At 38.0% G+C, this 23,435-nt stretch overlaps 1 protein-coding gene across 1 annotated transcript in view; it reads right to left on the reverse strand.

Moving 5' to 3' along the window:
* STUM (stum, mechanosensory transduction mediator homolog) overlaps nt 1-22,016 on the reverse strand; it is a 42,546-nt gene extending 20,530 nt beyond the window's left edge. The window contains exon 1 of the mRNA XM_032216436.1: nt 21,711-22,016. Within this exon, the coding sequence (XP_032072327.1) occupies nt 21,711-21,930 (220 nt within the window). The 5' untranslated portion in view covers nt 21,931-22,016. The remainder of the gene's footprint in view (nt 1-21,710) is intronic.
* Between the last annotated feature and the right edge of the window lie 1,419 nt (nt 22,017-23,435).

The raw sequence follows: 23,435 nt of genomic DNA on the forward strand, positions 1-23,435 counted from the left end.
ACTTGCTGATGGCCTGTGTTTGGACTTGGTCAAGGTCAACCGTCTCTGCATAGCAACTGAATGAGGATTTTGAAGATGCACTCCACATGACTCTTTAGATTGACCATTGGGTTGGGGTGATTGGGGGGAGGGTGCTGGGTAAACGTTTGATATGTACATGTTTGCACCTTTTTGGCTCAGATCTTGTTTTTCTTTCACTGCTATCTTTTCATGACCCGTAAAAGTATCTTTAATTCCACAAACAATTGAGTTGGAAGTTTTCTTTCTTGGTTATTGAAGGAGGCACACCTGACAGTCACCTTTTTTAGTGGCATTGTAACTTCGAACTCTCATTAAATAAATGGTTGTAAGCTGAGAACTAACCAATTACCCACAAGAGAAGAGAACATAAAACATGGAACATAGAACAGAACAGAATAGAGTAGAAATCTTTATTGGCCAAGTGTGATTGGACACACAAGGAATTTGTCTTTGGTGCATAATCTTTTAAGCAACAAATGATAAATCATGATCATAATCACAAAATACAATAATCATAAATCATAAAATACAACATTCAATGATAATCATAGGATACTAACTAAGCAATCAACATAAATCATACTAGGATACTAAATAAACAGTCAATATAAATCATACGATACAAGCAAAGAAATTCTAGTCATAAGAAGAGAAGGAAATAGGAAAGATGAAAAGGATAATAGTAATACAACCCTACTAGGTAGTTTGACAGTGTTGTGGAAATGACTTGTTTAGCAGAGTGATGGAATGGAGGGAAGGAAATTATCCTTGTGTCTAGTTGTTTTAGTGTGCAATGCCCTATAGGAAAGAAGTTGAAGCAGTTTATGTTCATGATGTGTGGGGTCTGTAGATACTTTCACAGCCCTCTTTCTGGTTTGTGCACTATACAGGTCCTCAATGGAAGGCAGGCTGGAAGCAATTGTTTCTTCCGCAGTTCTAACTATCCACTGAAATCTGTATCTGTCTTGTTTGGTTGCAGTGCCAAACCAGGCAGTTATAGAGGTGCAAATGACAGACTCAATAATTCCTCTGTAGATCTGTATCAGCAGCTCCTTGGGCAGTCTGAGCTTTCTGAGTCAGCACAGGAACAACATTCTTTGTTGTGCTTTTTTGATGACATTTTTGATGTTAGGTGTCCATTTTAAGTCTTGAGATATTATAGAATCTAGAAACTTGAAGATCTCTACTGTTGATTCTATGTAGTCTAGCATTGTAAGAGATAATAATTTGGAGGGATTCTCCTAAAAGCTACTATCATTTCTACAGTTTTGAGTATGTTCAGTTCAAGATTGTTCCAGCCTCACCACAGGGCCAGTAGTTAAATATCCCATTTGTATGCAGATTCGTCATTGTCTCAAATGAGACTAATTACTATTGTATCATCTGCAAACTTCAGTACTTTAACAAAGGGATTCCTTTGAGATGCAGTTGTTGGTATATATAGAGACGAAAAGTGGAGAAAGCACACAGTCCGGGGATGTGCTAATTGTACAGATATCTTATGTGATTTTGCCTAGCTTCACTTGCTGCTTTCTATCTGTTAGAAAGCTTATGATACACTTACAAGTGTGATCAGGCACAGCTACCATATTTTTCGGAGTATAAAATGCACCGGAGTATAAGACGCACCAAGGTTTTGAAGAGGCAAATTTTTAAAAAAGTAGGTAGGTAGATAGAGGGATAGAAAGAAAGAGAAATACAGTAGGTAGGTAGGTAGGTAGAGAGAGAGAGTAGGTAGGTAGGTAGGTACTAGGTAGGTAGGTTGGTAGGTAAATGGAGAGAGAGAGAGAGAAAGAGAGAAATACAGTAGGTAGGTAAGGAGAGAGAGTGTGTAGGTAGAGGGATAGAGAGAGAAATAGATAGATAGATAGATAGATAGATAGATAGATAGAGAGAGAGAGAGAGAGAGAGAGAGAGAAATACAGTAGATAGATAGGAAGAGAGATAGGTTAGGTAGGTAGATAGAGGGATAGAGAGAGAAATACAGTAGATAGGTAGGGGGAGATAGTAGGTAGGTAAGTAGATAGGTAGGTAGGTAGGTAGGTAGAGGGATAGAGAGAGAAATGCAGTAGATAAGTAGAGAGAGTGTGGGTGTAGGTAGGCAGATAGGTAAGTAGGTAGAGGGATAGAGAGAAATAGAAAGAGAGAGAAATACAGTAAATGGGTAGGGAGAGAGAGAGAGAGTAGGTTAGGTAGGTAGATAGATAGAGGGATAGAGATAGGTAGGGAGAGAAGAGAGTAGGTAGATAGGTAGGTAGATAGAGGGATAGAGAGAGAAATACAGTAGGTAGGGAGAAAGAGTAGGTAGGTAGGTAGGTACTTGTTTCCAGGTGTATGTATCCATGTGCTGGAGAAGGAAATCGCTGACAAACCTTAAGACTTTGTTTCTGCTGGCATAGCACTTGATCAGTGTAATTCTCATCCGTTAAAGAGCTTTCCAAAAGAAAAGAAAAAGTTTTTGCACTCTGCAAACCTCCGAAAAACAACCCGTTTTTTTTTTCAAATAAAAGACATGAATAGCCTTGGGGGCTATCAGAGCGAAGAATGGCCCGTTTTTTGCGAAAACAGTTGCATGCATACCCTTATGGAGGCTTATAGAGTGTTGCTGGGGGCCGGGGGGACAAAAAATGGCCTGTTTTTTTGCTTATTTTTGCCCTCCCCAGCCCCCAGGAGTTCTCTGAAAGCCTTCATAAGGGTATGCACAGCCATTTTGGTGAAGGGGTGGGGCTTTGGGACGCAAAAAATACTGTATTCGCTGTATAAGACGCACCCAGATTTTCAGCCTCTTTTTTGAGGAAAAAAGGTGCGTCTTATATTCCGAAAAATAAGGTAACTCTATCAGTTTAGTGAGAAGAACATCTGGAATTGATGGTATTGAATGCTGAGCTGAAGTCTACAAAAAGGACTCTTGCATAGGTCCTTGGAGATTCATGTTGTTGCAGGATATAGTGCGGAGTCATATATTAACAGCATCATCTGCCGATCTATTCGCTTTGTAGGCAAATTGCAAGGGGTCTAACAGCACATCCCTGATAGTCACCTTTTAAAGCTTTAACCTTGTAATAAAAATACTTGAGCCTTATTTTGTAGGATTTATACTATTTGATACTGTGAAATTCCATCTTGTCTTCTCTAGTGCTTTGAAAACCTATGGAAGGCCTTATAAGTGGTATGAGGAAATATCTTCATACCAAACACTGGAGGTTTTTAAGAAGAGATTGGACAACCATTTGACTGAAATGGTATAGAGTTTCCTGCTTGAGCAAAGGATTGGATTAGATTAGAAGACCTCCAAGGTCCCTTCCAACTCTGTTATTCTGTTATTAATTACACACATTTCATTTATTTATTTGGTTTCTAGCCTATTAAAGAATTGGGCAACCTTCAGCACACAACTTAACCACTACATTTTTCTGGCATTGGAAGACCTCCAGAGACACATAAAAGCACAAAGCACAAGCACAAAGATAGAATTTTACCGGTATATAGAAAATCATAAATTGATATCATTCCTAAAATATATGAGAAAAAGCTTTACAAAATTAGTGTATATTTTCATTGTGTAAATGTATTAATTTTCAATTGTATGAATTTGGAGGGTAAATATATAATAAGAATATTTGGATATTTGGAACAAAATTAGCTTCATAACACATATACTTATTATGCAGCTCAATTATAGTAATCCATCTATTGATACTAAAACAGGAACGGTATTAAAAGCATTGCACTAACATTCTAACAAGATTAAGAAAATTCAACATAAATAAAAGGCACAAATCATTATTGTTGTCAGCACTTTGGGGTTTTTTATACGCAGCACCTGGAGTACTGTACATATTTATAAACATAGCTGGCTCAACTTTCTGGAAACTGTTCAGCGTCTGCATAAACAAAACAATTTGATTAGTAAGAAAATTAATTATAAATGTTCCAGAATATATTATTTTATATACTAAAATGCTATAGCGCCTATAGGAATGGAATTCTTAAGCTGCTCGTGTAATACATTCAGGATAATTTGTCTTCATGTATGCTTAAGAAAATTATGTTGGGATTGAGATAATTTGGCAGAGCTTGTGACATATTCAATCTAGGCAATAATTACCTTGTCCTCCAACTGAATTATTCACCCATTGCTTGGTCATACAGCTTTATGTTCTGGGAAAACAATTCTCAACTGCTTTCTTCATGGAGGTATGTCTTGTTACACACATATACACAGAAAGATAAGCTAAATTTATACACACAAAGTTAACACACACCCAAACAGGCCAATGGTGGGTTTCAAAAATGTTCACTATTGGTTTGGTAAGCTGGCTACGTGGTGGGGGATGTGACTGAGTGGGTGTGGCCAACATGATGTCAGTCATGCCCACGCGCACTCAGTCACATGACACCCCCCCCCAACAAGCCATGCCCAGAGGAAAAGGTAGGGGAAAAAATTAAATTTCTACCTACCTACCCCTGCCCCCATTTCTCCTTCTGGCAGAGTCTGCCAGTTTTGTCGCATCTCTCAGCCATTGTGTGCAGGGAAAAACCTTGCACAGTAAAAACTTCTTGTGAGTGCAAGGCAATTAACAACTTCTCTTGGGAAGTTTTTCTTTACTGTGCAAGGTTTTTCTCAGCACACAATGGCTGAGAGACACTTGCAGTGGGGCGCAATTTGGGGGTGGCAGGTGGGCAGGTGGTGGAGCGAGATTGCCCTCTCCAGAAGCAACTTCCAAGATTGCTTCTGGAGGGGGAAGTTGGGCAGCATTTCTCCACCCTCCCCGAGTTCCTGCAGCCTTTGAGTCTGCAGCAACTCCCAGTACAGTAAATAAAAATTTATAGTGAGTGCAAGGCAATTAACAACAACTCACACTCACGAAAAGTTTTTCTTTACTGTGCGAGGGCCAGGAGTTGTTCCAAGGCTGCAGGCTCTGAGGCTCCGAGGCTGCAGGTGCCCGGGGAAGCTCTGGGGGGGGGATGCTGCCCGACTTCCCCCTCCAGAAGTAACCTCCAAAGTTTTCAAGCTTGTCTGGTGAGGCTTTTTTTATAGCTACAGCTGTAGGATTACTGGAAAAACAAAAACCACAGAAAAGGCAAAAACATACCGGGTATAAAAATCATGCCAAGATGGCCTGCTATTATAAATCAGAAACAACAAAGCAGAGATACCTAAAGCAAATATTTGAACATTGAAAAAAAAATTATCCAGATTCAAATATCATTGAATAACAATTAGCAGATCAAAAGGGATTAATTACCAGAACTAAAATATTTAGGAATGCAGAACTGAAATTGATTCAGAAAAATTGTGAAAATGGAAGGTAAGGAACAATAGTAGAATAGTAGAAGTAACTCAGTTAACAATTGGAAATATAAAGGAAACAGTTTATATGAACTATAGAAACGATAATTTGGAAGAATTACAAGAGAACCAGTATAGGCCAGCAGTGAAAGTGCATTTAAGTACTGAATATTTTTAACTTTTCAACAGATGCAGTAGTATGTTTTTTTCTCACTCCTTGATTAGAAAAGGACATTTTTGTATGTGAACCACAGAATAATTCAAGTGTAGTTCTATTGGCTACATTATATGCAGTTTCCAATTCTTATAACTATAAAATTATAAATATAATTTTAACAATATTAAAATTTGTAAGAATCTCAGCCAAACAAGATAATTTGATAGTCGAAGTATGTAGTCAAGAAAAAAAAAAGACAAGTGAATGCAATCATGAAAAAGGTAACTGACTTTTAATGCTGACATTATTCTTAAAATAAAAAAACATCTCCTGTTATCATGAGACTAAAACAGATTTAAATGATCCAAATTAGATTCTCAAAAGAAGATAAGAACTAAGAAATAATACACCATATCTCAGTTGGACTGAGTTCAGGGCAAAACCAGTTTAGTGTATGCTTCCCTTGGAAGATTATATCTAAATTATTGAACAGTTCGAAAGCTGTAGACATGGAATTACTACTCCTCTACGATGACTGAAATGTTTCTTGGTCCATCTGGCCCTTTCATTTCACATTTTATTAAACAAATCAATAGATGAGAACCTTTATGTGTCAAAGTAACTATTTTGTAAGAACTATTCTAGTTCTTAACAACTGAAATGTGTCCATGGATTCAAGATTAGGGATCCTTATAACAGAGCTATCATTATTAAATGATAATTGTATTATTCAGAATATTAAATTACTATTTTTTTCCTTTTAAAAAGGCTGAGTGATGTGGAGTCTGCGTCTCCAAAGCCCCAAGATAATAAAACAGGCTTACTAAGATCCAGGGTGGGAGCTCAGACTGGTGAGCCTCCTGCACTTTACTTCCTAATAAAAAAACAGTCATGCAAAGAAAACACAAAAGAATGTTGTTTACTTCCACCTTTTAGTCTTTATTTTGGCTTATATTGAGATGGGGTGGGGTACAGTGAACAGTGGTGGGATTCACTTACCTTCGCTACTGGTTTGCAAATGTGACCGTGCTCGATTGCGCAAAAGGTTGCGTATTACATTGAGGCAGGGGGGGGCGGAACCTCCAGCAGCGACCACTACCGGTTCGCCTGAACTGGTAAGAACCAATTGCATACCAGGGTGAGGTATGGATCTGAGGGTGAGGTATGGATTTGGTAATGTATTATTTACAATCATTATTAAAATATTAGTGATTTTAAAAAACCCTAACATGGAGCATTGATGTATTTATGAAGCAATCATTTGGTGTAATATTGAAGTTTTTCTCTTTCTGTGTACCTTGGCAGAATGCATGTAAAGTCAAATCTCAATCTTGTCTAATCATCAATGATTTTTATTTTGAATCTTTGGGATCAGAGGTTAAAAATGCTGCAGAAAATATACGGGGTTTTATCTCCCCACTCACTAAGAATCACAAACTTGGAACGGATCCCTCAAATAAATGTCAGATCTTACTAAAACACCTTCTTTGTTTCATCAGAATTCCTGCCTTATGTCCAGAAATAAATACAGGATGGTTAAAAACCTACTTACAAACAATCATCTCTAAGCCTATGGTTGCGTCGGATAAGTGTGTGCATAACATAACTGAAGCCTGTCTTTTTTCCATGTTATAAACAGCTAATACTTATTCTGCAAAGGCTGCGACATTAGAGCAGTGGTGGGATTCATTTTTTTTTTACTACTGGTTCTGTGGGCGTGGCTATGTGGGCATGGTGTGGCTTTGTGGGTGTGGCATGAGAAGGATACTGCAAAATACCTATTCCCTCCCCACTCCTGGAGGAAAGTTACTGCAAAATCCCCATTCACTCCCTGTTCTGACGCGCCCCCCCCCCCTGGCCTGTGAATAAACCAGAATGCAGTCTTGGCTGTTTGCCACTATTTAATTAACGCGATAACAAATCCCTTGGCTGAGGGCCCAGGCAACTCACATTCAAGATAATAGGTTGGCAGCAACCCAGAAAGTTCAAAGAAAGTAACACAGATAATTCCACATGACATGGCTAGAATACAGATTTTTTCAATACTAGTTCGAACAGTTGTTTCCTGCAAATGTCCCCTCCCAATGCCTCACTTATAAAGCCTCTTGGGAGGTGCCCATCCACAACCACCTGTCTGTAATTATCTTCTATGAGACTGCCTACGGAGTTGCTGCTTGCGTTTCTCAGCCCGTCTCAATCGAGCATCAGGGACAAACTGCCCTTGATCTTCCCCACTGCTCCATGCCCCAGGCACCTCCTGGTGGCCAACCGGCCTCTCTGGTCCCAGCTCTGAGTCTGAACCCTGCACAGGATCCTCCACATCTTCCATGGCAGACTCATATGGTTCCTCACTATCTGAGTCCATCAGCAGCTCAACTGGATCCTGCTGGGCCACAACACCTCCTCACCCCACTAACTTGTTTTCCAGCTCCCTTCTCCTGTTCAGGGCAACAAAAGAAGATCATCTGGGAGGCAGCAGGGTTGGGACCAGCCTATTTTCCAGTTCTCCGAACTACTCTAAATTTCCGCTTCCTGTTCTCCAGAACCTGTCAGAACTGGTTGAATACCACTTTTGCATTAGAGGTAGTCCTCAATTTACAACAGTTTAGGGACCATTCAAAGTTACAACAGCAGCATTCCCATGGTCGTGTGATTAAAATTCAGATGCTTGGCAACTGACTCATGTTTATGAGAGCTGCAGCATCTTGGGGTCACAAGATGACCTTCTGCAACTTCTGACAAGCAAAGTCAATGGGGAAGCTGTATTTACTTAACAATTGTGTTAGTAACTTAACAACTGCAGTGATTCATTTAACAACTACGGCAAGAGAAATCGGGCAAAATTCATTTAACAAATGTTTTACTTAGCAACAGGAATTTTCGGCTGAATTGTAGTCGTAAGTCAAGGGCAACCTGAATCTGATTGATTGATTGATTGATTACATTTATATGCCGCCCTTTTCCCCAAAGGGGACTCAGGGCGGCTCACAATTCAAATCAGGGAAGGGGGGTACAGACAGAATCTGCCACAGTACTTAAAGCACACAAATCCAGCATGGGCTTTTAGTAAAGCTGACACTAAATTGGCATTTCTTGCTAAAATTAAGCAGTACATATTTCAAGCCTTTGGGATAATTACAATTCAATAATGTTTCCTAATTTTTCTCCCTCTATTATCTTTATTAAAGATAGTAAAGAATTATCTTTATTCCCCTCAAAAAGAAGGGGAAATTTTTATTTTCCACAATTATCAGCCAAATCACTAGAACATTAAATCTGCATTTTCGAGAACTACTTATAATGCTTTATTTTCATAGGGATGTTAAAAGTGTGTTGTTTAATGTAGTTCTTTCAAAGTCAGATTTAAGAATTGTTTTCTAAGAACCAAATGTGAAAACTAATATAGGAAAAAATGAACTAATGTAAATTTTACATAAATAGTGAAACCTAGAGTTATTATCTCATTATATTCTTATCTATTACTATTGAGCTTACCATTTCTAACTCCTTCTGTGATTTATAAAGCCTGAAAGGGAATAACATAACAGCATACATATATGCAAATTTGGGAAACCCATCACTTGTTTTCTCAATCTGCAGATACAGCTTTTAAAATATATGTTGGCTAATTTAAAATCACTTGAGAAAGTTGGCTTTTTATCTGTACGTATATTTCCTTTCATCTTACTAGACAAATTTGTCAAATGTATGAAATAGAAACAAGCCCAAAAAACCATCATAAGAAACTACTCCCAGAAGCATCATCTCCAGCATTTGAAAATGGAAGATTAAAACTTATATTTAAAAAATTCATATAGAGTCTTTTCCCTTACTTGATCTCTGAATCTAATTCCCTTTAGCTGTAGAAGTAAGAAACTAAACTAAAACCCTTTTCAAGCTGCATATAAGTTTCCTCTTCTATACCTCTTATACAAAGAATAACATTATTGCTTCAAATTATATTCTGCTTTCAGGAACCATTCTCAAGATCCTTCAACACCTGCAACAATCATTTCTGAAAGTCAGGAACATTCCTAAGAAGGAACTGCTTTCTTTGCATAATACTGGCAGTTAGTAACATAGCCCACCTTCATTTCTCTGTAGATTTTCAACAACTGTACAATTCTGTATATTATTCACTATTGCTTCAACAATATATTATTTTTTTGGTTATGAAAAAGTGGTTGTGTAAATAAGTTGTCAATGAAATAATCATTTCTTATCCAAGTCATAAGTTTTAATGTACCTGACCATTATTTAGAAATGTTTTCCGCTCCAGAAAATCTTTGACAATTTCTTTCACCATAATACCTTTTTATTTAACTGTTCTCAACACACACACACACACACACACACACACACACACACACACACACAAACACCACATTCTCAATTGCTTCACTCTTCTGTGCAGCTTTTCATAATATTGGCAATCATTCACAAGCCTTAGATGTACAATGTTGCTAGGGAACAAATCCCAACTGTGCCTTTAAACCCAGGATTTTAAAAACAAACTTGTCAGGAAAATATTGCTTTTCCATCCATTAAACAGCTATCTGAGTGAATATGTGTGCACAGTACCTTCATTTATATTTTGCTCTTATTCTACCCAGTGTACAGACTTCATAGCTCTTTTTGAAGTCCTGTCATAGCACAAAGACATTATACCCAAAGAAAAGAAATCATTCCAACATCATATGGCTCACCTGTACAGGTGAATGAGAGGAAGGATAAATTAATGACTTAAAAGCATCTTTGCTCTTGATTGCCCATCTTTTCTCCCCTTTTCAGAGATTTTAGAGGCAGAAATCTGGGACAATATAAAACAACGATGCCTCTTGATCTGTTCTTTTCTAGCCAAATCCTTACATTCATAGTAAATGTTTACCAGGAGGTATATTTAATGCTACCATATTGCCTAGGTCAGAGGGTAAACATTTCTTAGGATGTGGAATTTATTAATGTTTTTTAAAGCAATCCAGAATGCCTAATCAAGAGTAAATATCTGACAGGCCCCCTCATTACGTGTCTTAAGACCTGGCTTCTGGTTGTTTTTATTATCCTTTTTCATTCATCAATTTATATATTGGGTTACTTTTTACGATATATGGTTACTTTTTAAAAATGTTTATTTTTGTTGTACAATGTCCAGAGTCACATTGTTGAGGTGCACATGAGAGAGATTCTGCAAACCACAATTTGAGAAACTCTTAACTAGATAATAAGCCCAGCCTTCTGAATATTGCATGGGACTGTAACTTTGTCTTGTCATTGTCAGATCAATTTCTGACCATGGTTCAGAAATTGGTTTCTTTGAAACTGGTTCCTTGGAAACTTTCTGATGTCCTCCATCTTGAAGAAAGATGGACCTTCTTAGATTGGTCTGCAATAGATGCATGATGGACCCAACTGGTTTTCAGATTGTTATTTGGAAATTTTCCTGAGTCTTTGGAGGACAGTTCACCAGAAACCGTAGTTGCTTCTACAAATGGAGAAGTGTTGTGTTGTATAAGACTGCATATGAACAGTGGCTAATCACATTGAGCCCCTTGGTTTTCTAATGACTCAAGGGAAATAGAGTAGCCAGAAGAGATGCTTAGATTACTACTAGAGAAAGATGAAAAATAAGTCCGTTTAAACATGACTGTGCCCACATTACAGTCTATATAGTAATGAGGATTGCAGCATATAATTATTTTACTATGATTATCAGTGTCCAATGACCCTTTTGAAAGCAACCCAGAGTCTCATGCAGATTAAAGGATAAGATGAATATATGATAAGAGTTGCTATCATGAATACATTAGACATCTGATGGATAAAATCATTCAGATTCAATAGTCAGGTAGATCTATATTCTATAGTCGTGACTGTGAGAAAGCAGACATAGGACCTTGAGGATGTTACTGTTGTCAACTTAAGCCCTTGCCCCTCCTAGTTGGTTAAGGCCTCCTAGGTGGTAACAAATGGCTGGGCTGAAACAGTGATGCATTTATTCTGGACTGAGTGGACTATCCCATCTGCATTGAATAAGACAATGATACATTCCATCCTCATGAACTGGAACTGACAGTGTGGGATAATTTAGAACCAATTTCCAACTTTCCATTTTGTGTGCAACATTAAAGATAAGGTGCAGCCTGGAGGAAGCTGATTATTTGAAGCCGTTTTGGTAAAGCCTTCAGCCTGAATTTAGCTCCGGTTGTACTTATTCGGCAGGACCAGAATAGGGGTGTCATGACATTCCTGGTTCTGCTTGATATTTCAGAAGCATTCAGTTCTAAAAAGGGAGGCAGGATAAAAATAAAATCAAAGCATCCTTCTAGAATCTAGACCCTTGTTGAGAGTTAGGAGCAAGGAGCACTGTACTATAGTGATTCTCTTTCTGGAGCTGGTTTCAGCTGGTGTTGATAGGGAGTGATGTAATGCAAAGTTTTGCAATATAGAATTCCACAGAGCGTGACACTTTCCTTATGTACTCCAATTCAACATCTACATGAAGCAAGTGGGTGAGGTCACCCATTGGCATGAGTGTTAAGCATCACCAATATGCAAATGGTACTTGAGTTTTAGATCTTGAGCCCTGGTTGGGCAGGGAATGCAATGGAGATCCTGTCTTAATGCCTGGAGGCTGTGAAGCTTTTGGGGAAAGAAATGAGCTTGAGTTCAACTCAAGCTGCACTGATTACTAGTGGGCTTTCAGATGCAATTTATGGCTTAGAATTTGAATACATATAGGACTGACTTTCCCCTGGCAGTAAGATTTACTAGAGTTAGCTCACTCCGGGTCACAGCTATAAAGCATTGTCATTTTGTGGAAATTAGGAGATGTATCTTTTCAGCAGCTGCACTTTTCCTGTGGTACAGTATTCGCCCTGACGTTCATATAATACCTATTCTGGATTTTTATATAAAGCTGTAAAAATATGGCTTCCAGCAGTCTCTGGGGCAGGATGGGATGATATGCTGCATGTATGCACATGCATGATTGCTCATGTTATTGTTTCAGTGCATGCTTATATAATAGCCAATCAAATAAGACACAATTTATATATTTGGCACAGATATTTGTTATCTTTTTAATTCTTAGCTGTGCAATTACAATGGACTGTCAGAATAACCTTGAGAGAGAGGAGGGAGGGCCACAGCCTAGATCAGGGGTGTTAAACTCGTGGCCCCACGTGCCAGATGCATCACACATTGGCCACGCCCACTCCATTTTAGTGAAGGAGGAAACTCACAATACATGACATGATGACATGATGCTGCGAGTTTGACACCCCTAGCCTAGACAATGATCTGATAAGATAAATCTGAGTATAAAAGTGGAGGTGGATAAAGCATCTCAGAATTGACCCTCCCTAATTCTTTTGAACGTAAAGACAGAGGAAAGGAGAAGCACAAGATTCTGTAACTGAAACTACAGTAAAAGTAGTATTTGTATTTATGGTTTTGGTTTCTCAGTTTGGGCTATCTTGAAGTTCTGACAGCAGCTGATTTAACCAATATCTTGCCCAAATTAATTTGAAATCTGAAATGTCCCTTCTCCACTCTGTTTATTAGCAGCTTGCTAAATTGACACTGTGTTAGCAGAACTATAAAAAGATCCTGCTTGGCTTCTCTATTGTTAGTTCTTTTTAAACAGACTCAGCTTCTTACAAGTCTACCTTGGATACAAGAGCCCAATCACTTTTTCTCATTCTTATGAAAAACTTGTGCAAGACACTGGTAGCATAGGAGGTGGGGAACATTTTCAATGAAACTGATTGAAAGTTTCATGTATCAGTTGATTCCAGGTAGCAGTTGATTCCATCTCTTTCTGTGTATTGGATGAACTGTGAAGATTTTTTTCCCTAGCTTTTAGTTTTAGGAAAATGTATTGTGTGTAAATTATTCTATTTTGGACTCATTTTACAGTATTGGCATTTGATTTTGGCATTTGAGCTATTCACTGTATTGAACAGTATGCTACCTTGAAGGAGTATTTTGGGGTCAAAAAGCAATGTAAAATTACCCCAATAAAATGCATCAATATATAATTAATCAAAATTGATAGCATTCTCTCTTTAATATCAAAATTACTCATTTGTTTTCTTCAATTTTATATAATTTCCAGAATGTCAGAAAGGAGCAGACATAGGCACCACAAAAATGTGTTTATGAAAATGAAATTGTCATAGCAACAAGAATGAACTCAAAAATATTTTAAAAATAGCAAATTAACAGGAACCATTTATGCAAAATATATTTTTTTACAAATACACTTAAATACTTTTTCCCTGTATGCAAAAATTAAAGGACAGCCACATTGTAAATTTAAATTATTTTAAAAATCATTTAAGATCAATTCGAGGCATTTGATTCTATTGGATAAATAAATAATTTCTTATATTCATTTTAAAGAATTTTATGCTGTTATGCATAGTATCTTGGTCAATTATTGCAACTTTCAGCCTAGAGCTGCAATTCACAATTATTGTTATATTTTGTTTGTAAACTTCCAAGAAAAGCTCTTATTTTTTACAGTTATAAAATATTATTGAACTGCCAGGTGCAAGGAAAAGGATGACTCAGCCCGCTAGTCAGAATGGTGTGTTTATTGCTACTTGCCTATTAACAGGAATCTTGCCAGATTCATACACTGACTAGAGAAACTACTAGGTAAATACTACAAACTTTAGGGAGGATATGCTTTCCTTTGCTTCCCCAGCAATTCCAGGCTAGTCAGACTCCTAACTTATCCACTCACTTCAGTTCCAGATTCCACCACGTGAATCATTTATCAGATTCAGTTGAAATGTAATTTATACTTGTTACTTTAAAATAATCATTAATAACTGTAATAGTTATCATAAACATGAGTTTTTTTATACAAATAAATTATTCCTGAGAGATTTTAACACCATTACGAATACAATTTTGCAACTACTAATTACATGCCATCTACTGTATTACCAGCTTGAAAAAAAAATCCTCTACTTTTAGTAATAATTGCATTGCAGTAAATATTTTGTAATCAACAGATAAAAATTGTACAAATAATTTGCAGAACTAAGCTCAAGATGTATTTTTAATAAAGCTATCATACCAGAATTTTAATTAGCAACTTAAAAATTCTTGGTAGAAGGATAAAAATATTCACATTCATATAAATATTTTGAACCATATTAGCAAAAGATTATTTTTGAAGACAGGTTTGATCATTCTAATAAAAACACAGGTAGGAAGCGTGGTTCACTGCTCTCTTGCTATGATGACGGGTTAATATTAACATCTGAACTCTAAACAAATTAATCCAAATCTCAGAAATGCCTACATAAATTTCACACATGATGAGGATGGCTGTTAATTAAAAAATTCTAACAGCTTCCATAAAATTGAGAGAAGTATTCCAACAGTGTAAATGAAACATTTACTATTCATGAAAAAAAATGACTTCAAAAACTGAACTAATTCATCATTTGTGTTAATAATAATTTGTTGAACAAGATGGTTTGGTTTGGTTCACCAATCACATTAAGTTAAAGGATTGTTCCATACAGAAGCTTAAGGCTGCTTATCTCTCCTGCAAAAACTCATTGGAAATGAAACTGGCTTAAGAAATTGCTATCTGGCTTTTAATCTTTTTAGCTCTGGCAACCATGTATTTACACTTATAGACTGGCAAATTCAAAAACTCTGGCTAGGAGCTTTATTTGGACAATGATTAAATCCAAGACCACAGCTTCTTCACTCCTAATATCCATGCTAGGGAAATTCCTACTGCTCCTTTCTATAGTTAAATCTTTGAGGACATGTAGTTTCTATTGATGGATCTTTTAAGTGAGGCATCCCTCAATTAATTCCCTCTTGCATTTGGTACTTTGAACTTGTTAGTCCCATCCGATGTGTCTGCCAGTGAACTGGTAATGTTTTTCCTGTTGGACTATGTAATGATATGTGAGAAAGACCTTGGGAGATTGGGCAAAGATACGCAACCAAGACAGCAGTTAGATAAAAGATAGCACAGTCACAACTGGACAGTGGGTGGTGCCAGAGACTCAGAAGAGACCTTTTCCACTTTCCTGTGTTGTAAATGAAACGGGAGAGAATTGAAATCAGTTGAAAGATTTTGTCAATATTGCTTTACAATAAAGTAGAAGTAGCTCACCTGATCACAATTCTTAGTTGGTTTATCCCATGAAATCAACATCAATTTTGCAAGTTTCCTACTATCTTCAAAGAAAGGAATTTCAGGAATGGCCACCGTTTCCCAAAGAACTACACTATCTGCTGAGCATCTGGCAGTAGCATTCTTGAAACACCAGCAGCAAGTGGATGCACAGATGATCAATTTGTAGAATGCCATAATAACAACTAACCCAACAGCTGGGAAAGAATTTGCCCCAACATGTAGCAGCACAACTTGGGACTCAGCCAATGACCTTGCATTCCCATGAGTGAATAGTGCGGGTGAATGAGAGAAAATGTGTTCAATAGGTATGCAAAATATGAACTAAGACTTTGAGGCTGCTTATCTCTTTTATAATTGTATTATGGCTTAATATTGTCACCATCCCTGAAATACAAAGATTTTAGGAGCAACGCTCAAAGCCTGGCATCATTTTTTACTTGATTCCAAATTTGCTTCCCTCCACCTCTTATTTGAGGCCTGCAAAGTAGTGGATAAAGAAAATCAATTTTATATACGTATCGACTCAAAATAATTTTCTTTCTTTGTTAAGTTATAATATTGATATTAAGTTCTACTGAAAAAAGAGTTGCTAGGCCAATTGACTAAAGCAAAGTAAAGCTATGGGTGGGCTTACCTCCAATTATTTTCCTATGGTTTTTGCTGTTAAAATACTTATTATGGGCCAAGATCCCTGCAGTTTCAGCCTGATCTATTGTTATGCTGCATGCCATCTATGCATACTGAATATTGGTTGCCAATTGGTTTCTGAATGCAATTCAAAGTGCTGTTGATAATTTTAAAAGGCTTACATATCTTGACTCCCACCTATAATTGTGGTTCAGCTGTTATACACAGTCTTCCCCCTTCCCACCTTACTAGATTGGCTACTTCCCCTACTGAGCTTTCAGAATACAGTTAAAATTATCTTATTCCATTGGACATATGTCTTTAAAAATGCTGGGTGGCCTTATTATAAAATCCATCAAGAATGTTAAAACATATCTACCATTGCCTTAGAATCTTTGGCCTGTTTCAATAGACACTCTATAGGTGTTTAAGGTTTAGTTGAAATTAAATACAAGTTGTAATTACCCTGCAAGGTACATGCTGATAACACTTTGGTCTAATCAACAACTTTTAAGCTTCTCTACCCAAGTATATTTTCTGGACATACAATAAATTGGAATAAAACTAATCACCAATTGCATAATAATCTGCACTCTAAGGAAAACTGGATCAGGATATAGACATTATAAGAAATATTTTGTTAATATGTACATAATTTATTAATATAAGCTATACTAACAATATTAAAACCTGTCAGCATTTCCCTTTCCCTCAGAGACTGAAGCGGAAGCAATCATATGTTCCTGTTTTCCAGTGCTAAATTAATGTTTTAGTAACAATAACTCTGCCTGGAGTACTCTTTGTGTTGGTTGGGGGGATCATAAAGATTTAATAAATAAAATAAAAATGAAACATAGTTATTGCATACTTTCTTTCAAGATTATCTTTGTGTTACTCTATAACAGATTTCTATGACAATATATAAACACTACAATTTACCGTATTTTTTGGAGTATAAGACGAACCTTTTTTCCTCAAAAAAAGGAAAATGCATCTTATACATTGAATACAGCATTTTTGCCTCCCTATCCCTATATCTACCTACCTACACACACCCCCACACTGTCTCTCTACCTACCTACTGTATTTCTCTCTGTCTCCCTCTATCTACCTACATACCTACCTACCTACTCACTCTCTCCCTACCTACCTACTGTATTTCTCTCTATATATATACCTCTCCCTACCAACCTACCTACTTTTTCTCTTCCTACCTACTGTATTTCTCTCTCTCTCCCTACCTACTGTATTTCTCTCTCTATTTCTCTCTCTATCCTTCTACCTACCAACCTACCTACTCTCTCTCTCCCTATCTACTGTATTTTTCTCTATTTCTCTCTATATATACCTACCAACCTACCTACTCACTCTCTCCCTACCTATCTACTGTATTTCTCTCTATCTCTATTTCTCTCTCTATCCCTCTGCCTACCTACTTACCTACACTCTCCCACCTACCTACTGTATTTCTCTCTCTATTTCTCTCTCTCTCTATCCATTTATCTACCTACCTACCTACATACCTACCTAACTACTCTCTCTCTCCCTACCTACCTACTGTATTTCTCTCTCTTTCCCTCTCTATCCCTCCATCTACTTACCTACTTTTTTTAATTTGCCTCTTCAAAACCTTGGTGTGTCTTATACTCTGGTGCGTCTTATACTCCAAAAATATGGTATTTGTTTGGAATCTCTTAAATATTTGGGATAATAATTCAAGAAAAATATTTTTGTTAGATGTGGATACTGTAAATGACACTAGTAATATCAGTGGTAACAATAATTGAAAATACCTCTGAATATATGGGAAATAATAAATCTTGTGAAAGGAATTTTGCTTCAACACTTAGTTCAATAGATTTTTAAAAGAATATGTTAATTCCACCTACTGTATATATTTTACACAAATTAATCAACAATTGATAAATCTTTAATAAAGGAAATCAGGATGAAAGAACCCATAATTATCTGTTTTTTACTGCCACTCCCAAGTAAAAATAGTGGGTTTAATTTTCCAGATTTTCAGTTATACCATTAGGCATATACACTAACTTCTGACTTTCTTTGGAATGAAAATTATTTTGAATATGAACCTCCATGGGTACAACTAGAATATTATTATTTGGCTTCTCTGAAATTCTGACAGGCATTCAGCTGTAATTTGTTTGCTGTATTGAAAACAACAGACACCATAACATATTCCTGGGAATAAGATTTAAATCTGATACACTTCATGAGAAATTGACTGTCTGAAATAATTCCTAGTTATAGATAGTGCATGAAAAGTTTTCTTCAAAAAATTTAACACCTTTAATTAGCTTATCACTGCTACTACTTTTAAGACTTTGAAATACTATAAAAAGAATACAACCTACCTACAATTGCTGAATGGCAATATTTATTTTCCCAATCTGGATACTTTGATGCTCTGAATTTTTAAAATTTTGGTTGATTAGTGCCTTTTCAGTTTCATATTGGAAACAGTGGTACCTACAATGTGAGCATCTTTAATATTTCTGCATAAATATGATCTAAAATCTTATCTGTTCTCCATACAAATCCTAAAACTAAATAAAGAGAGCACAGTTAATCAAATGAGTCAAAAAACATTATACTTGTCCATTGATTTATTGAAGAAAATGATCCAAAGCTATATATTTATGTATAGCAAAAGGATGTGAACCTCTAGGATCATTGATTCATTTGAAGGAGAAATTACAGTCAGGTGTATCATTGTACCTATTGCAGAATCTGATAATCACGTCTGTGTGTGATGTCATGCCTTATAAATAGTCCCTTCATTCAGTAACCATTCAAAATTATGATGGTGCTGAATTAGGGGTCTTAGCTTTGCCTTAATGTACAGTCGCCAAAGCACCCCTATGGTGACATGAACAAAATTCAGGTGCTCCTGAATTCACCTACTCTTACAATCAATTACAAGTGTGTTGCAGCAGCTCCCCTGCCTATCTTCCTTCCACAACCCTTCCTGCCAGGTCCCTGCAGGCTTTGAGCCTGCTTCTCAGCCTGCTGGGTCTCACATCCTCCGCCCCAATCTCCATCACAACTCGGTCACCTACGTTGTCATTTGGGAAATAGCCTCTCTGCCACATAGTCTTCCTACATGGAGGCAGTGTGGCACCGTCCCAGAAGTGGGCACTATTTTGGAAGCAGCTGCAATGAATTGTGGCCACTCTGAAATAGCACCTGCTTCCAGGATGCTTCCAAATACTCTCTATACTATACAGAGAGGCAGAGGGGCAGATCTCAGTCAGCTCTCCTTCTCAAACGCAGAGCCTTAACTGGTGGATTTGGTAGCTTGGGGCACAAGCTTAGATTTGAATAGCATGGTTTTCTATGATACAATTATGGTACAAGTGGAAAGGGGATGCCCCGGCAGGTATTTCCATTTATGGAAAAGAGTCTGTAATGCAACTCCAGAGGAAACACTACAAAATATTCTTCACAGTAGTTCCTTTGGAATATATGCCATACATCATGGGGATATATGAAGGTAGTCTTAGATTGCACCAACACCTTATCAAGAAGGGACACAAAATCTAGGAAACTCATTTATGCTGATTGGCATGTCAGAAAGTTAAAACTTAATTAAAATATAACAACTATTCAAATGAATTATTATCAACAATGTGCTGGTGTAATATCACACCATGAAAAAGAACGTCTGGAGCCAATTCCATGGCAATATCCTTTGGCTTTTAGGATATTTACAGTAGGATTAACAGCATGCTATTTTAACAATGTCAGCATATGTAAAGTTTCTATCACCCTCAGTGCTGCTCAAGGACACATTACCCAGTTATTTTGTACTCAAGAATTTTGCCAACCACACAGAGTTGCTAGTATTCATGAATAGTCAATATAGCTAGAAGAAGAAAATAACTCATCTTTTTGACAGGTTGTCATATTAGATACAGCAAGGAGAAATACAACAGATGGGATTTTTGCTTCTCTGAATCTTCATATCAAGAGGTATAATTCAGCTATGAGATGACATGGAATTTTTTTTCAGTAATCTTATCTCTGATATAAGTGACTTCTCATTCTGGATGTTGACTTTTCTCTCTCTAAATATTCCCATTCTAATGGCCATGCTAGAACATTTCCATCTCTTTCCAATTGAGATGGACCTGTTTCATCATGTGAAAGAGTTTTGTATTCCCATTAAATGGAAATTTTGTAGGCTTCTATTGAAGAGAATGGTGTTCAAAAGGAAAAGCCAATAATCTAATGCAAAAATGTTTTGCCTCGTGGTTACAGATCAACCTCAGCAACTTTAAAAGAGAAGGTATATATTATATTATATATGTTCTTGCAATTAAAGCAAAATATGCTTACACTTCTTTCCCCACCTGAGTTGTTCATGTCCTAACAAGAATGCCAGCACTTGAGTGAGCAAAAGGCATTGTTCGGCTTTTATTTGACTTAATTATTCAAATAAATAATTAGAATTATTTATTCTGAGAAATAAATAGAATTAATTATTCTGAGAACAGACTTCTCCTGGCTCCATTCTAAAACATCACAATGAATTCAGGATAAACAACGCCAAAATCAGTTTACAAAATTCAAAACCCCAGTACTTGGCAACAGTTACTAACTTAAATGAGTACTATTTTTAACAGCAGTTGAAAGAAATTCACACAGGATAAAGATGATTATAGTCCTTAGCTCCAGAACTCTGAATAATCAAATGGAATACAGCTCTACCAACATCAATTAAAAATGCTTTTAGGCTCTGCTTGCATATTTGGTCAACTGCCAAAGAAAAAGACAGACCTGGACTGTATACACTATATATATAGTGTATACATTCCAGGACTGTCTTTTTCTTTCCCCTATAAGAAATCCTGCAGGCTCACCACTCTATTCCCTTCAGTGACACTATTATAGAGAACAATTATTAGAGCCGACAAACGTGGTGTTATGTGGACTTTTCTCTTCTCCCTGCACTAGCCCAGAGGTCTTCAAACTTGACAACTTTAAGACTTGTGGACTTGAACTCCACAAGTCTTAAAGTTGCCAAGTTTGAAGACTTCTGCACTAGCCTGACAGGAAGCTTGACTCGTTTGCAAGTGAACGCTTATAACAGACCCACTTTCCCACCTCTCAAATAACCGCGCTAAGCGGCGGAATCAAGTAGCTGCGAAGGCATCTGCCTAAGTGGCAGCTCCCCGCTAGCCCAAAACGTAAAGGAAGAGACCGACGCAGGACAAAATATCCCGCCCAGCAGCGTCGCCAGGCTACACCTTCGCACCTGGGCGGCTAAGTTGCGCCACGATTACGGAGGAATTCCGCGGGTTTTGGGCACGTCCCGGTTCCCGCCTAGTGTTTCTTTTTTCTTTTTTCCCCTGCAAGTGGAGACCCGCGAGCGCCGCCTGGCGGGCGCTCAATTTTGAAGGGCAAGGGCGGCTTACCTAGTCCAGGTACGAAGGTGTTGAGGAACAAGCACAGGACGGCTACAGGGAACGGCATGTAGGGGATGGCGGCACGCAAGGGTCCCTTCTTCTCGCGTACTTGCACGACCACGCCGCCGGAGGAGGAGGAGGCGGCAGTGGCCGCGGCGGCATTATTTCCTCGAGCGGCACCGCCAGCAGTCGGCCCGGCAGCGTCCCCTTCTTTGGGGCCATGGTCCATGGTTGCCCGCTTCAGCCGGAGCAGCGAGGGAGCGCCTGAATAGCTGCGCCCCAGAGCGTCTCCGCTCGAGTGAGGCTCTGACCGGGAGTCGGCGTCTGCCTAAGGATAAGGAGGCGCCTGAGCTCAAGTGGAGGGATCTCAAGGCGAGACGCGCCCAAGCGCCCGACTACGCCGCTTGGAGAGACCGCGCTGCGCACGCTCTCGCCTCTTGCCTGTCCTCGCCGCGCGCCGCTTCGCCCGCCCGAAGGCGAGCGGTAGATTTATGGCCTCGCTTCTGCCTCTTCTCCTCGGGTCCTGCTTCGCAGGCTGTCTCTCTCCGAGAGAAGGAACTTGCCTTATGCTCACCTGTTGAGTCCCCCCCCCCGAGTAATTTTTGTAGAAAGTTATTAAGAATCTCTCTTCACCCCCACTAATATTCCGAAAGCGCATGGATAGACATTCCGAGAGCGCAGTAGTTTTAATGGGACAACTTATGCGCCCCACAAATACACCTGTGCACCTCCGCACACACATACATCCCACACACGCAACTCTTAAGTGCTTTGTCCTGATACTGTTATGTCGTCTGAACGTGAAACAGAAGACCACTCTGTCTCTGCAGAAAAGAATTTCTCCAGTTACCTTGTGACCTTTTTTCTTTTCAGATTGTAAACAGAAGCTCTGACCCTGATCGAGACACTGAGTGCTCATCGCTTGGTACAGATAGTTCTCGACTTACAAGAATTCATGTAGTGACTATTCAAAGTTACAGCAGCACTGAGAAAAAAGTGACTTATGCCATTTCTCACACTTGTGACCGTTACAGCATCCCCATGGTCAGGGGATCAAAATTCAGACCTTTGACAACTGGTTCTGTGGGGAGGGGTTTCATGTGATCTGCTCTTGCAAACTTCTGACATGCAAAGTCAACAGGGAAGCCAGATTCATTTAATAACCATGTTACTAACTTAGCTGCAATGAATCACATAATAACGGGCAGGAAAGGTCCTTAAATGGGGCAAATCTCACTGAACAATATAAATGTTGGGCTTATCGTAACTCAAGGACTACTTGTATTTGTTTAGTTTAGGTGCTTGAACTGACTGGAGGCTTCTGCAAGGGCAAAATTCAGAAGTGTAGTGTAAGTATTGTCTTCATATAAATTAAGATTAGAAGCAAAGCACTAAAATACTTATTTTGGTGTAGTTCTGATGCATTTTCTAGTGCACATTAAAGTATACTTTGCTTAGTTTCCATTCACCTCTCCATTTTCATATTTTTCTTAATTGACTCTCCTTTAGTTTTTCATTTCCTTGCATGTAAATTACAAGGTGTCTCTCATGATTGTTTAATTTAGGCTTGATTTTTACATCCACCAAGGAAGTTTATAACCATATTCACTGCCTTATGATAGGAGGATCTATTCTTTTTTCACTCTGGATCCTCAGTCCAGAATCATATTCTCATCTCAGCTATGGCTTTCCCTTGCCTTGAGATTGAGATGTCATTTCTAATACTATGACCTT

The sequence above is a fragment of the Thamnophis elegans genome, chromosome 4 (assembly GCF_009769535.1).
Source record: "Thamnophis elegans isolate rThaEle1 chromosome 4, rThaEle1.pri, whole genome shotgun sequence".
In the NCBI taxonomy this organism is placed as follows: Eukaryota; Metazoa; Chordata; class Lepidosauria; order Squamata; family Colubridae; genus Thamnophis; species Thamnophis elegans.